The following is a 14,960-nucleotide window of genomic DNA, read 5'->3' on the forward strand; positions in this document are numbered from 1 at the left end:
ATACAGTCAGTATATGAGGTGCACGCAATCACAAGCTTCAATAAAACACCTTCAGTTTTATATCTTGTGACTTGACGTGCCGTACCCATACTTGTACGGCTGAAGCATGTAAGCTATGTACTGTTGAGGTGGCATGCATTCATCAACTTCTGTAGGAAATTAAGTTCCTGGAATTATCACGAGAGAAACGTCATTGCGGACACTATTAAAGAGACATGCACCGTTTCCTGTCACCCGCATTCCTATAAAAGCACCGTTTTGTGTCAACCGCATGACTACAAAAATGAGTGCTGTTAATATCAGCTAGAATGCTGATAGTGTGGAAAGTTTGGGGACAATGAACTGCTGAAGTTGTCATTAACTGCTGAACTTTAGGAACAATGAACGTAGAACGACAGCAGAACTACGGCACAACGAGCCATATGGCAGGGCTAAGCATTGCAAAAAAAAAAAGAAAATTAGAAAAATGTAAATGCCATGTTTTTTATATTATCTACACCATGGAGCCTACCCACATGCCAAATATCAGGTTTGTAGCATGTTGGGAAGTATGCTGAACATTTCAAACAGACAAGCACATATCCAAGCATTGCAGACCACTTAAAAAAAAAGAAAATTACCAAAATGTATATGTTATATCCACACATTTCCCTTTTATATATATATGTATATATACTAGTGGTACCACCCGGCGTTGCCCTGGTCTGTAGCTGACACGCAGGTGGGGATCTCCTATAGCCTTGCGTATGTTATATTGTGCCCTAACTTCCTATTTTTGAAAAATTGCAAAATCAGCAATCTCCTGAAATGGCCTATACTGATAGCACAGGACCGGACCTCACCCTGCAGAGGCGAATGGGTGAGGTTGGTCAGATTTCACCATCGTCAGAACACACCAGACTGGTATGACAAACTTCCTAACTTCCTATTTTTGAATAAGTCGCAAAATCAGCAATCTCCTGAAATCGCCGATGCTGATAGCACAGGGCTATGCAGGGTGAATGGGTGGGGTTGGTCAGATTTCACTATCGCCAGTACACCCTAGACTGGTATGCTAACCTCAGGGCATAATTTCAGCCCGCCAACTGTTGTGGGCCTGCAGCCAACAACCAAAAAATCAGCAGTCTTCCGAAATCCCACAAAATGATAGCACAGGGCCGGACCCTGCCTTGTGCAGGGCATATGGGTGGGGTTGGTAAAATATTACTATCACCAGTAGACCCCAGACTGGTATGCCAACAGTGGGCCAAAATTGCACCTGTTGTGGGCTTGGAGCCAACCCCGGACATACAAACAAACTTTCACAAATATATATAGATATATTTATATACAAGGGGAGGGTCTTCTTCTCCTTCCTGGCCAGTTGCTTCTCCCACACCTCTGATTTCTTGCCCCATGCTCATTCCTCCACCGTCTATAGGTTCACCCTTTTGACAAAGGTGTTGCCCCTCTCTTGCAGGGAGCCAACCACAAAGGTCAATTTGGAAGCAAGGGATCTACAAGCAACCAGGTGAGGAAAGAGAGGAGCGGATCACCCATTCTCGGTTTAGGTGGAGAGTGTGTGGACCTAGGTGTTGGAGAGTAGCCATTCCTTTAAGGGGAGGTTCTCGAGCTCCTTTCTGAAATGTAGAAGCGAGTGGGCGAGTCTGGTGTTGACTCGGAAGATGTTCCCGAGTCTGGAGGCATAGACAGAACATAAGTATACTAAACAAACAGTGCGAAGGTTTAACCCAACAGAAAGGGGGTTCTCGTTTAGGTTTTCGGAAGCTTGGCTGCTTCGGGTTCGCAATAGAGGTATTCCTATACTTATAAGTCACTGTCTGTCTCCCCCTTGGATAACGCTTCCTGTCCTTACTTCTGGTGGATCGCAGGCCTCCAGAGATGCTGTGTTTCTCAGTGAGGTAGTTTGCGGACTGCATTGTGACAGCCTTGAAGATTATGCAGCAGGCTTTGAGATAACATTTGCATGCAGAGGGAGAGAGTGTAGTTTGATGAGGGTTGGGGTGATGCGGTTCAGTTTGCAGAGTACTTTCATAGGTCATGCTGCAGCATGCAGGACACATCTCCAGGGTGCCAGAGTTGTCACCAGAAAACCTCCCAGAAGGGCACTTATACCAGCCAGGTGGGAGAGGACCATGGCTTAGACAGCAGATCTGATGTTGTTTTCTGGGATGAAAGGCCTGATTTTCCGTAGGCGAGAAAGTTGATACCAAGCCGTTTGTGTCTTTCTTGCTATGTTCTGCTTGATGGAAAGGTGTCTGTCAATGTCAAACGAAGGGACTTGTGCAGGTGGTCAGCTGGGGTGTGAAGTCCTTGAGTCTCATAGCAGAGAGCCAGGTTTGGATGTTTGGGTGTGCAGTGGTGTTTGTCAGCAGTAGGAATTTGGCATTCAGGTAAGCACTCGACATCCAGGACTGAATCAATGTGAGGCAGCCCTTGAGCCCGTGTATGTCTTCGATAGAGGATACCATGAGGTAGAGCTGTGTGTCATCTGCGTATTGTTGGACGTGGATATTTTTTGGAGACGGTAGAGTTCTGAGCGGTTCCATGTAAAGCTTGAATATCATGGGGAAGAGGATGAACACTTGCAGGATCCACTCCTTGTATAGATTGATGCTGCCCTAGCCTTAGGTCCTACTCCACAGCATCCATCCAAGACCCCAATGTTAAGACTGCCATGCTCAGTTTATCTAATATGACGTAACCTTTTGAAGTCGTTTTTTAAATTTTACAAGGCATTTTCATGTAGCCATGGCTTGAGGGAAAGCATGATAGTCGATAGACCTTTGCTGAAGTGACCCTTCCCTGTCCTGAACCACCCCTTAGAACAAAGAAGTCAAACTTTGTGTGGATGGTTTTGCACATGTCAGTCTCACAAGGATTCTCCTCCCTGCAATGTGTAAGTATCCAGACGGATCAGGTAAAGAAGTCTCAAAACAACTTGCATATAGGCAATCGGGATCCTCTCCAGTTCTTCAGGGTTATATGTCTTCGATTTGAAGAGCTGCCTGTCCCCAATATGGCCACTCCCAGGCCTGTGCACTGTTCCCTTTCCTCATCAATATACTGCAAGTCTCGACTCCAGTCCCCTTGAAGGCCCTGTTTTAAGCCAATAGCAGCGGTCTTCAGCGCTCTGCTCTCCATCCACTCGAAACATCCAAAATGAACGATTTGAAACAACAGAGTGCGTGGTTTGGCCGAACTTCAGCCTTTCAAAAATTCCAAATGGGCGAAAGGTTTGACCAGATCACGCTTTCGCTGCTGGGGGCTGTGCCGGTGTCCCCTGCCCCCTTGCTCACCTTGCTCACTAGATTGTGAGTAGGGGTTGCGTGGGTGTACCCCGCAGCCATCAAAAAAGGAAAGGACCCTTCGGCGCCGGTTCCCGAACACGGACGCGAAAGGGAACAGGCGTCACAGGGACACTGCAAGTCGGCGTCCGCAAGGTAAGTAGGGGGCTGTTGTGGGGGGGGAAGGACCCGGGGCCAAGTTGTAAATGTTCAGGGGAGAAAAAAAAGATTCTCCAATGACAGGGTGTTTGAGCTGGACCATACTGTGTTCACCGATTGTATACGAATTGACTGAATCACAGTTTATCGAATGACAATTGACCTTCTGCACAAATGATCGAATTTTAAAGGTCAATTAGTACATATATGTTGGGGGGGACACCCCTGCAATCCCACATCCAATCCAAAAACCCTTGCAACCTCCCACCCAAACCCCTTGTATTATTTTATAATACAAAACCAACCCAATATATATTAAAAAAAAACAAAAGGTCAATTGTGCAAAAGGTCAATTAGGACCATTAGAAATTCAACCAACTAGGTCATTCGGTCAATTGTGCTCGGTCAATTTGGGTAATACTCATGAGAGTACCACACGAGTGTCCATCTTCAGGCCACGCAATGAACATTTTCAAACATAGGATACTACCCTATTATATAGTATTGCACTTCGGAGGAAATGAATCCTCTTCCTCTTCCTCTCCCTCTCCCTCTCTCGGCCCCCTTTGGCCATCTCTCCCTCTCCTGCTCCCTTCTCCTCTTTCTCTCTAACACCTGACAAGCTTTCTAGACAAGTCCCATCTATGGAAGTGTCATCGAAACAGGTGCTCGCCCGCTCCTCAGAACCATCAAGGACCATATTGACACACTTTCTCCAGCCTGGGCCAATTTCTGTAATCATTCTTTTCCCACTGGAACTTTCCCCTCTCCCAAACTCTTGGAAAAGCTGTCCATCTCCCAGCTTACTCTCCACACTGAATCTGTCTCCATGACCATCAGTCTGGTTTAAGAGTTGCCAGAGGAACGGAAACTGCTCTCCTGAACACCTGTGAAGATCTGATCTCTAACCTTGATTGCAGCATTCCTTCTGTCTTCATCCTCCTTGAACTTTCCTCTGCTTTCGGCACGGTCAACCACGCCATCCTGATCAATTGACTCTGTGAGAACCTGGGCATCATGGATCAGGCCCTGGAGTGGCTGGCCCCCTTCCTCTTGGACCACCCCTCCCAGGTCCAATTTGGTCCCTTTCTCTCCACCACCTCTCTCTACCTCTGGCATTCCTCAGGGCTCTATCCTCTCACCCTGGTTTTTCAACCTCTACTTGGCCCCTTTGGACCCCCTGACCTCTACCTTCTTCTCTAACTTTCAGTGTTATGCGGATGACACATAGCTTTCTTTCAGGCTCCCCTCAGCCTCCTCTCCTCTCTCGATCATTCCTGGTGTCATCTTCAACTCTACTCTCTCTTTCTCTCCTCACATCTCAGACGTCACCAAGAAATCCCACTACCAGCTGTACCTCCTCAAAGGGACTCTTCCTTTTCTCACTTCCCCCAGAAGCTCACTGTCTCCAGAGTCCTGGCTCTCTCTAGGCTGGACTACTGCAGCAGCCACTTTTTCAATCTGCTTTCCTCTACTGTCCGCCCTCTGCAACTAATCCAGAACAGGACTGTGAGACTTATCCTTGGCCTCAAGCCCAAGGACTGTATCTCCCCAGCCATGACATTTCTCCACTGGCTCCCGGTGGCTGCACGGATCACATTCAAGACCCTTTGCATTGTCCACAAGGCTTTCTGGGTCTGGAATCCGCACTACATCCAACAATCTCTTCCAAAATACCTTCTTTCTCAAGCCCTAAGGGTTAGATGCTTCTCCAGGCAGAGAGTGGGGGGTAGATCTCGCTCCTTGCAGGTGCCTCCCTCTGGAATGGCCTCCATGCCCCTCCCAAACTTGAGCTGGACCACCTGAAGTTCCAGATGCAGCTCAAAACGTTCCTCTTCTCCTCTGCTTTCTCTCTCTTCCTCCCCTGCTGACCTACCTGACCTACCTGTCTGCTGTACCAACTGGTTGCTTGGCTAACCTCAGTCTCACTGAGTCGAGGCTCTTTCTTGATCAGTCACCCTTGCACTGCCTCTGGGCCTACCACACACTTAGGGGCTGTAACTAACCCTACAGTCCCTTGTTCTCCTTGCACTACCCAGAACCGCGCTGCCCTGTCTGCACTTACTCAGAGCATTGCTGCCCTGTTGTCCCCTCCCCTCTCCCTTGCACTTCCCCCTCCCTTTCCCCTTGCACTTCACGTACTCGCACTTGCACAATCTGAATGACACAAGGCCTAGTAAGATCATTTGTCTTGTCCTCCCTCTGTTTTCCTTCCCCTGTCGTGCCTAAAAACCCTTGTGTACAGGAGCATTGTATATGACATATCGTATCATAATTTTATCACAGATGCCCAGAAAAATATACAATGCCGCAGTAAGAAACGGCTAGACCCAAATGCCAGTCTAGACAGGTAATTACACTTAGCAGGACTGCTTTATCAGAAATGCCTAGTTAAAAAAAAGTCATACCAAACTGAGGAATTACTAGACTGGCTGCACCAAAGTGCCTCTCTAGCCGCTAATACCACATATCATGCCTGCTTAGCTTGGACATGGTTGACCATTATGATTTCTTGCACAATCCCGCCCCCCCCACACATCCCCTCTCCCTCCTATGCCCTACCCCAACCTCCAAAATCGGCTCATTGGCCCAGAATTACCTCCACGTCCCTCTTCCTTGTACCAGTGTTTACGTATGAGGCTCCTTGCCTCATAGGTAAGCACTGGGATGTGGAATAGTGGGACTAGGAGTAATGAAGATTACAGGTAGCTAAGTCAGGCATTACCTTCATGTACCTCGTCCTCATCTCAGTACTTGAGTATGAGGCATAGTGACTCATACACAAGTAGTGCCTCATACACAAGTACTGGGATGAGGAAGAATAGGGCTAGGACTAATGCAGATTACCAATACGTACTCAAGGCACTAAACACAAGTAGTGGTGCAACACCATTGAGCTGACTGTGCTTCAGCACTCCCTCACCCCGCTGAAATTGTGGGCTATGTTGACTTGACCTGGCGGACCTACAGAGCAGTTGCCAGACAGAAAAGGACACAGATGTTAAACGGCAGCTGGGTTTCGCTGTTAACAAGGACGGCCCAGCAATTACTAATGTATAGCATTTCACTGTTAGTACCTGCATTCAAATGCCACATTTTTTAGGCAATTGAAATTGTGATGTGGGTTTAGTACTTGCATGCCAGGGGAGTGATTGGAAGGGTAGAGAGGGAACAGGAGACCAGTCATTCTCACAGCAGTTCATAAGTGGGTGCTTTCAGACTTAAAGGAGAGATTTAACTGCTTGTAACATTGAGGCTGCACTAGAATAGTCTCCTTAAAATGCGTAAAGAAGTTGGATGCCCCCACACAAATAAGATTGCTCCTCCCGCACCACACGTGAAGTTAGCACCTCTCCCAACATTTGAAGGGTTAGCCCCCCCTGAAATGTAGGCTTTGTTGCGCCCCTGAACACAAGCACACACACCAATTACCATATATACACACGCACACCCAGCCATCCATACATTTAAGTGTGCACCCTTTCACCATACAGGCACACCCAGGCAGCCACCCATACATTTAAGTGTGCATCCTTTCACCGTAAACGCACACCCAGCCATGCATACATTTGTGTGCATCCTTTCACCATACACGCACACACGCATACCCAGCCACCCATACATTTATGTGCACTCTTTCGCCATACACTCACACATGCACACGTCATGGGGTTGAGGGGAGCAGCAATACTTACAAAAATAAATTGTTTCTTTTTGAAGTCACTCTGACTACATAAAGAAATTAGTTCCGTTAAGGACCGAACCATAACGGAAATAATTTCTGCCCCAAAACACATCTAAACACACCACAAATGCACTTGGGCTTTCCTTTTATAGGAGGGGAGCAAGGCTTTGACTATATGATAATTTCACAAGTGTTGCAAACAGCTAGGGCCTCATTAAGAGTCAAGCGGTAACAGACACCCCTCACCCCAGAATACTATGTGCAATTATTGCTGTTCGTCCATGTCAAGTTAAGGTTCACCGCCCGATTAGGGGTTTGCCGCCACATGTGCTATAATGGCAAATATTGCATGCAATAAAAACGGGAAACTGCATGCTGTGGCATTACCGCAAAAACAGTCACTGCATGCGCGAATGCCATTTCTGAATGTGCTAACGGTAATATACCACACCAGCAGTATAACAGTGTGGTAGTTATTACTGAAAACCCTATTTAAACCTTCACCCGGAAGTGCATCCAGTGATCCAGCTTTCAGACAGTGTGCATAACTCTTTCCACCCACTCCCACACACATCAGTGGGATTACCGCAAGCGGTGGGTGAGCTCTCTAGTGGCCCAACACCGCCAATGGCACTGGGGGGGGGGGGGGGACTCTTAAACCTCTGGTGAAGCACGACTTCAGTAATCTGCAGGGGATCGGAGCAGGGCAGGGGTAGGGGTGTGATCAGGAGTACGCGAATAAGCAAGTACCCTGCTAAAGAACTGTGCATGGATAGTGCAAACCAGTCGAGGCCACACCAGTGGGGAAATCACCCGGCCATTGCAGTCCTGAGGCTACCCACACACATAGCCATTGCAAAAACTATGCACTGGCGGAGGAGAAAGGGGGCATGGGGGGGCAATCTGAGTCAACAGGACTGAGCCATGTTATCCCAGTGACAACATGGCCTCATCCAGCCGCATGATGCACTGAAACCACATGCCATGCCCATGTACAATATTTCATGCAAAATATGGCTGTCAGACAGGACAGTAGCATGCGTGCCCCATGTCACACAGAATAGTACTTACAGTGGAACAGCATGTCCCAAAATTCAGTTCAACAGGAAAAGCCACTTATATACCTGGCTTGGCCTAAGCATTGCGGATACAGTCAGTATATGAGGTGCACGCAATCACAAGCTTCAATAAAACACCTTCAGTTTTATATCTTGTGACTTGACGTGCCGTACCCATACTTGTACGGCTGAAGCATGTAAGCTATGTACTGTTGAGGTGGCATGCATTCATCAACTTCTGTAGGAAATTAAGTTCCTGGAATTATCACGAGAGAAACGTCATTGCGGACACTATTAAAGAGACATGCACCGTTTCCTGTCACCCGCATTCCTATAAAAGCACCGTTTTGTGTCAACCGCATGACTACAAAAATGAGTGCTGTTAATATCAGCTAGAATGCTGATAGTGTGGAAAGTTTGGGGACAATGAACTGCTGAAGTTGTCATTAACTGCTGAACTTTAGGAACAATGAACGTAGAACGACAGCAGAACTACGGCACAACGAGCCATATGGCAGGGCTAAGCATTGCAAAAAAAAAAAGAAAATTAGAAAAATGTAAATGCCATGTTTTTTATATTATCTACACCATGGAGCCTACCCACATGCCAAATATCAGGTTTGTAGCATGTTGGGAAGTATGCTGAACATTTCAAACAGACAAGCACATATCCAAGCATTGCAGACCACTTAAAAAAAAAAGAAAACTACCAAAATGTATATGTTATATCCACACATTTCCCTTTTATATATATATGTATATATACTAGTGGTACCACCCGGCGTTGCCCTGGTCTGTAGCTGACAAGCAGGTGGGGATCTCCTATAGCCTTGCGTATGTTATATTGTGCCCTAACTTCCTATTTTTGAAAAATTGCAAAATCAGCAATCTCCTGAAATGGCCTATACTGATAGCACAGGACCGGACCTCACCGTGCAGAGGCGAATGGGTGAGGTTGGTCAGATTTCACCATCGTCAGAACACACCAGACTGGTATGACAAACTTCCTAACTTCCTATTTTTGAATAAGTCGCAAAATCAGCAATCTCCTGAAATCGCCGATGCTGATAGCACAGGGCTATGCAGGGTGAATGGGTGGGGTTGGTCAGATTTCACTATCGCCAGTACACCCTAGACTGGTATGCTAACCTCAGGGCATAATTTCAGCCCGCCAACTGTTGTGGGCCTGCAGCCAACAACCAAAAAATCAGCAGTCTTCCGAAATCCCACAAAATGATAGCACAGGGCCGGACCCTGCCTTGTGCAGGGCATATGGGTGGGGTTGGTAAAATATTACTATCACCAGTAGACCCCAGACTGGTATGCCAACAGTGGGCCAAAATTGCACCTGTTGTGGGCTTGGAGCCAACCCCGGACATACAAACAAACTTTCACAAATATATATAGATATATTTATATACAAGGGGAGGGTCTTCTTCTCCTTCCTGGCCAGTTGCTTCTCCCACACCTCTGATTTCTTGCCCCATGCTCATTCCTCCACCGTCTATAGGTTCACCCTTTTGACAAAGGTGTTGCCCCTCTCTTGCAGGGAGCCAACCACAAAGGTCAATTTGGAAGCAAGGGATCTACAAGCAACCAGGTGAGGAAAGAGAGGAGCGGATCACCCATTCTCGGTTTAGGTGGAGAGTGTGTGGACCTAGGTGTTGGAGAGTAGCCATTCCTTTAAGGGGAGGTTCTCGAGCTCCTTTCTGAAATGTAGAAGCGAGTGGGCGAGTCTGGTGTTGACTCGGAAGATGTTCCCGAGTCTGGAGGCATAGACAGAACATAAGTATACTAAACAAACAGTGCGAAGGTTTAACCCAACAGAAAGGGGGTTCTCGTTTAGGTTTTCGGAAGCTTGGCTGCTTCGGGTTCGCAATAGAGGTATTCCTATACTTATAAGTCACTGTCTGTCTCCCCCTTGGATAACGCTTCCTGTCCTTACTTCTGGTGGATCGCAGGCCTCCAGAGATGCTGTGTTTCTCAGTGAGGTAGTTTGCGGACTGCATTGTGACAGCCTTGAAGATTATGCAGCAGGCTTTGAGATAACATTTGCATGCAGAGGGAGAGAGTGTAGTTTGATGAGGGTTGGGGTGATGCGGTTCAGTTTGCAGAGTACTTTCATAGGTCATGCTGCAGCATGCAGGACACATCTCCAGGGTGCCAGAGTTGTCACCAGAAAACCTCCCAGAAGGGCACTTATACCAGCCAGGTGGGAGAGGACCATGGCTTAGACAGCAGATCTGATGTTGTTTTCTGGGATGAAAGGCCTGATTTTCCGTAGGCGAGAAAGTTGATACCAAGCCGTTTGTGTCTTTCTTGCTATGTTCTGCTTGATGGAAAGGTGTCTGTCAATGTCAAACGAAGGGACTTGTGCAGGTGGTCAGCTGGGGTGTGAAGTCCTTGAGTCTCATAGCAGAGAGCCAGGTTTGGATGTTTGGGTGTGCAGTGGTGTTTGTCAGCAGTAGGAATTTGGCATTCAGGTAAGCACTCGACATCCAGGACTGAATCAATGTGAGGCAGCCCTTGAGCCCGTGTATGTCTTCGATAGAGGATACCATGAGGTAGAGCTGTGTGTCATCTGCGTATTGTTGGACGTGGATATTTTTTGGAGACGGTAGAGTTCTGAGCGGTTCCATGTAAAGCTTGAATATCATGGGGAAGAGGATGAACACTTGCAGGATCCACTCCTTGTATAGATTGATGCTGCCCTAGCCTTAGGTCCTACTCCACAGCATCCATCCAAGACCCCAATGTTAAGACTGCCATGCTCAGTTTATCTAATATGACGTAACCTTTTGAAGTCGTTTTTTAAATTTTACAAGGCATTTTCATGTAGCCATGGCTTGAGGGAAAGCATGATAGTCGATAGACCTTTGCTGAAGTGACCCTTCCCTGTCCTGAACCACCCCTTAGAACAAAGAAGTCAAACTTTGTGTGGATGGTTTTGCACATGTCAGTCTCACAAGGATTCTCCTCCCTGCAATGTGTAAGTATCCAGACGGATCAGGTAAAGAAGTCTCAAAACAACTTGCATATAGGCAATCGGGATCCTCTCCAGTTCTTCAGGGTTATATGTCTTCGATTTGAAGAGCTGCCTGTCCCCAATATGGCCACTCCCAGGCCTGTGCACTGTTCCCTTTCCTCATCAATATACTGCAAGTCTCGACTCCAGTCCCCTTGAAGGCCCTGTTTTAAGCCAATAGCAGCGGTCTTCAGCGCTCTGCTCTCCATCCACTCGAAACATCCAAAATGAACGATTTGAAACAACAGAGTGCGTGGTTTGGCCGAACTTCAGCCTTTCAAAAATTCCAAATGGGCGAAAGGTTTGACCAGATCACGCTTTCGCTGCTGGGGGCTGTGCCGGTGTCCCCTGCCCCCTTGCTCACCTTGCTCACTAGATTGTGAGTAGGGGTTGCGTGGGTGTACCCCGCAGCCATCAAAAAAGGAAAGGACCCTTCGGCGCCGGTTCCCGAACACGGACGCGAAAGGGAACAGGCGTCACAGGGACACTGCAAGTCGGCGTCCGCAAGGTAAGTAGGGGGCTGTTGTGGGGGGGGAAGGACCCGGGGCCAAGTTGTAAATGTTCAGGGGAGAAAAAAAAGATTCTCCAATGACAGGGTGTTTGAGCTGGACCATACTGTGTTCACCGATTGTATACGAATTGACTGAATCACAGTTTATCGAATGACAATTGACCTTCTGCACAAATGATCGAATTTTAAAGGTCAATTAGTACATATATGTTGGGGGGGACACCCCTGCAATCCCACATCCAATCCAAAAACCCTTGCAACCTCCCACCCAAACCCCTTGTATTATTTTATAATACAAAACCAACCCAATATATATTAAAAAAAAACAAAAGGTCAATTGTGCAAAAGGTCAATTAGGACCATTAGAAATTCAACCAACTAGGTCATTCGGTCAATTGTGCTCGGTCAATTTGGGTAATACTCATGAGAGTACCACACGAGTGTCCATCTTCAGGCCACGCAATGAACATTTTCAAACATAGGATACTACCCTATTATATAGTATTGCACTTCGGAGGAAATGAATTAATTATATATAGCTTTTAAACAATATTAAATGCATTTTAAAAGGTTGATGCGACTGTAACACTTTACCCCCGTATTTGAATTTAAAATGAATATGCGGCAAGCCACAAGGTCACTAAACGCTTAAAAGAAATAGAACTCAATTCAGAGAGTGGCTTTGGGTAAGAAGACGGAAGAACATATGGGCTCACTTCAAGTAAATGAACTAAACAGCATAAACAACAGATGGCTGGCAAGTAAGGTGCAATATTCAGGTGTCTGTCTTCATTTCCAGATGATGCAGTTTGCCTGGGACAGCTACAAGCAATATGCATGGGGGAAAAACGAACTCCGACCATTGACCAAGAACGGGCACATTGGAAATATGTTTGGTGAGTGACTGCTTTTCTACCTAAAAACTCTGTATACGCCTTCAAACTACATCCAGGTGCATTACATCCTATTGCAGTGTTTCACAAGTTGCACAGTAGGAATTATCTAAATCACCATATAACAAAGGTTTATATTCAAATTCATATTTTTTGATGCACGATAATCAGATGCCAATGATCTCTCTATGTTCAATTAAAAGCTTTGTTAAATAAACGTATATGTAACCTTCTGTCCTATAAACGCTATCAAATTCACTGATATGAATTGGAGGGGTATTATGTCGACCGGGCAGAACCTGAACCCCACTGAAATTCCCCCCTCATTGCTGGTGGCGGACCATCCTTTTCATCCTGCCACGTGCAGCTCATGATCATCTTCCAGATACTGTGGCTCTACCGGGGGAGCCCACTGGGTCTGGCCTGCAGCGGTTCCCACTGCAACTCATGGCATCATCTTCCTCCAGATACTGCGACTCTACCGAGGGAGCCCACTGGGTCTGGCCTGCAGTGGTTCCCACTGCAGCTCATGACATCATCTTCCTCCAGATACTGCGACTCTACCGAGGGAGCCGACTGGGTCTGGCCTGCAGCGGTTCCCACTGCAGCTCATGACATCATCTTCCTCCAGATACTGCGACTCTACCGAGGGAGCCCACTGGGTCTGGCCTGCAGCGGTTCCCATTGCAGCTCATGACATCATCTTCCTCCAGATACTGCGACTCTACCGGGGGAGCCCACTGGGTCTGGCCTGCTGCGGTTCCCACTGGTCTCTAAGCCCGGGGTATGTCCTTCATCCATGCCTCGGCAACAATAATGCCACCATCAGTGCCATCGGCACAGGGACACGACTTGCGGCACCTGATAAGCATGGCCAGTGGTTATTGAACCAGCTGCATGGCCCATTCACCTACCCTGTACAATTTGCATACCCTAAGCACCAAACTACTATCAGCTGACACTCTGTGCAATCTCAAATTGGCGATACCCTATGTGAGGCCATCAGGGATACTACTTCTGGTGTCATTTGAACATGGAAGGCTAGACCATAGCCAAGTGGATCGAACCTGTGTTGCTCCGTGTTGTCGTGTTTCCAAGGTGAGCATGTTGCCACTGAGCTATCCTCCCTTATGTTCTTCCATAAGGAAAAGAATCCTCACCTATTCTCTCTGCTCATAGTTGATGACCTTAAGAAGCTTGTAGTGGACCTGCCTTTTTGCCAGGCGAGGGATATCATTGTATTGTACCCACATTGTGTGTCTGGCTGAGAAACCATTGAGGATATGCACAGGGGGATAACTGAGCTGCACCTTTTGCCAAACAGAGATTCTCTCTCCGAATATCCACTCACTTGACGCTGCTCACATCGAATGGAACTACAGTGATTGCCCAGTACATATGGGTAAACCTCACAGTTGGGTGGCCCTACACAGTTGTCCTCCTAATGGACCTTTTAAATACATCACAACTCCATAAAATGGGGGCCATTTCTGCAAAGCAGACCCTATAATCGATTCTAAGACCTTGGGTGGTCTTGCCGATTAGTCAAATGGTCCGGTATGTCCTGAGACAGGACGCACCCTTGAGTATACCACACTACAATCATAATGGTGTTACTCTCATGGGAATCCTTTACTTTGTACTAAACATTATGCGCAAGTGCAGCTGCTCCCCTTAAAAGTCCACACCACTTTTGTTGTCCTGAAGAAGGGCGAGCAGAATTGTCAAGCAGCTGAAACGTATCACCTATTCTGTATCAGATTAAGTAGACATCATTTCAATTAGTTTGTGAAATACCACCCATTCCTTTGATTTTTTGTACTCCATGTTACTACAATGCTATGATCACTATGTTGCTGGTCTCAGTGACTTCCCTCCTCTAACAAAACAGTGAATTTCTCTATGTGCACAAAGGTTTTGTGGTTACTGTACAGAGTTGCTTTTGCCATAACATTTCACATTAGCTATAATTTTAGATACCAGATGCCTCAGGGCTGGGTGCGCTTTATAAATGACAAAATAAATAAACCAGATAAAGATCATGTGGCAGATTCACTAATGCATGCACATCTCCGCGATTGCGCATCTCGTTGCGACTCATGAATTCAGAAAGAATGCCATCCAAAATGTGCTATGTGCAAGACAGTGAGAAACGTGGTGCAAAACACACGCAAATAAGTGGGCATCTGATGGTGCATCCGACAAATTGTGCATATTTTTGGCACATGTGTTGGGTATTCTTTTTTCTGTACCCCTCCCCGGAAGTCCTTCAAGGATGGCAACCTTCTCCACATTGCCACTCTTAACTCTCGCTCGGCCATCAAACATTCCTCTGATATCTG

General features: G+C 46.9%; 1 protein-coding gene across 3 annotated transcripts in view; it reads left to right on the forward strand.

Annotated features, from left to right (window-relative positions):
* MAN1C1 (mannosidase alpha class 1C member 1) overlaps positions 1-14,960 on the forward strand; it is a 321,546-nt gene that overhangs the window by 114,330 nt on the left and 192,256 nt on the right. For all 3 annotated transcript variants that reach the window (XM_069622732.1, XM_069622733.1, XM_069622734.1), the window contains one exon: positions 12,525-12,621. In XM_069622732.1, the coding sequence (XP_069478833.1) occupies positions 12,525-12,621 (97 nt within the window). The remainder of the gene's footprint in view (positions 1-12,524; positions 12,622-14,960) is intronic.

The sequence above is a fragment of the Ambystoma mexicanum genome, chromosome 11 (genome assembly GCF_040938575.1).
Source record: "Ambystoma mexicanum isolate Mex_15411 chromosome 11, UKY_AmexF1_1, whole genome shotgun sequence".
Lineage (NCBI taxonomy): Eukaryota > Metazoa > Chordata > Amphibia > Caudata > Ambystomatidae > Ambystoma > Ambystoma mexicanum.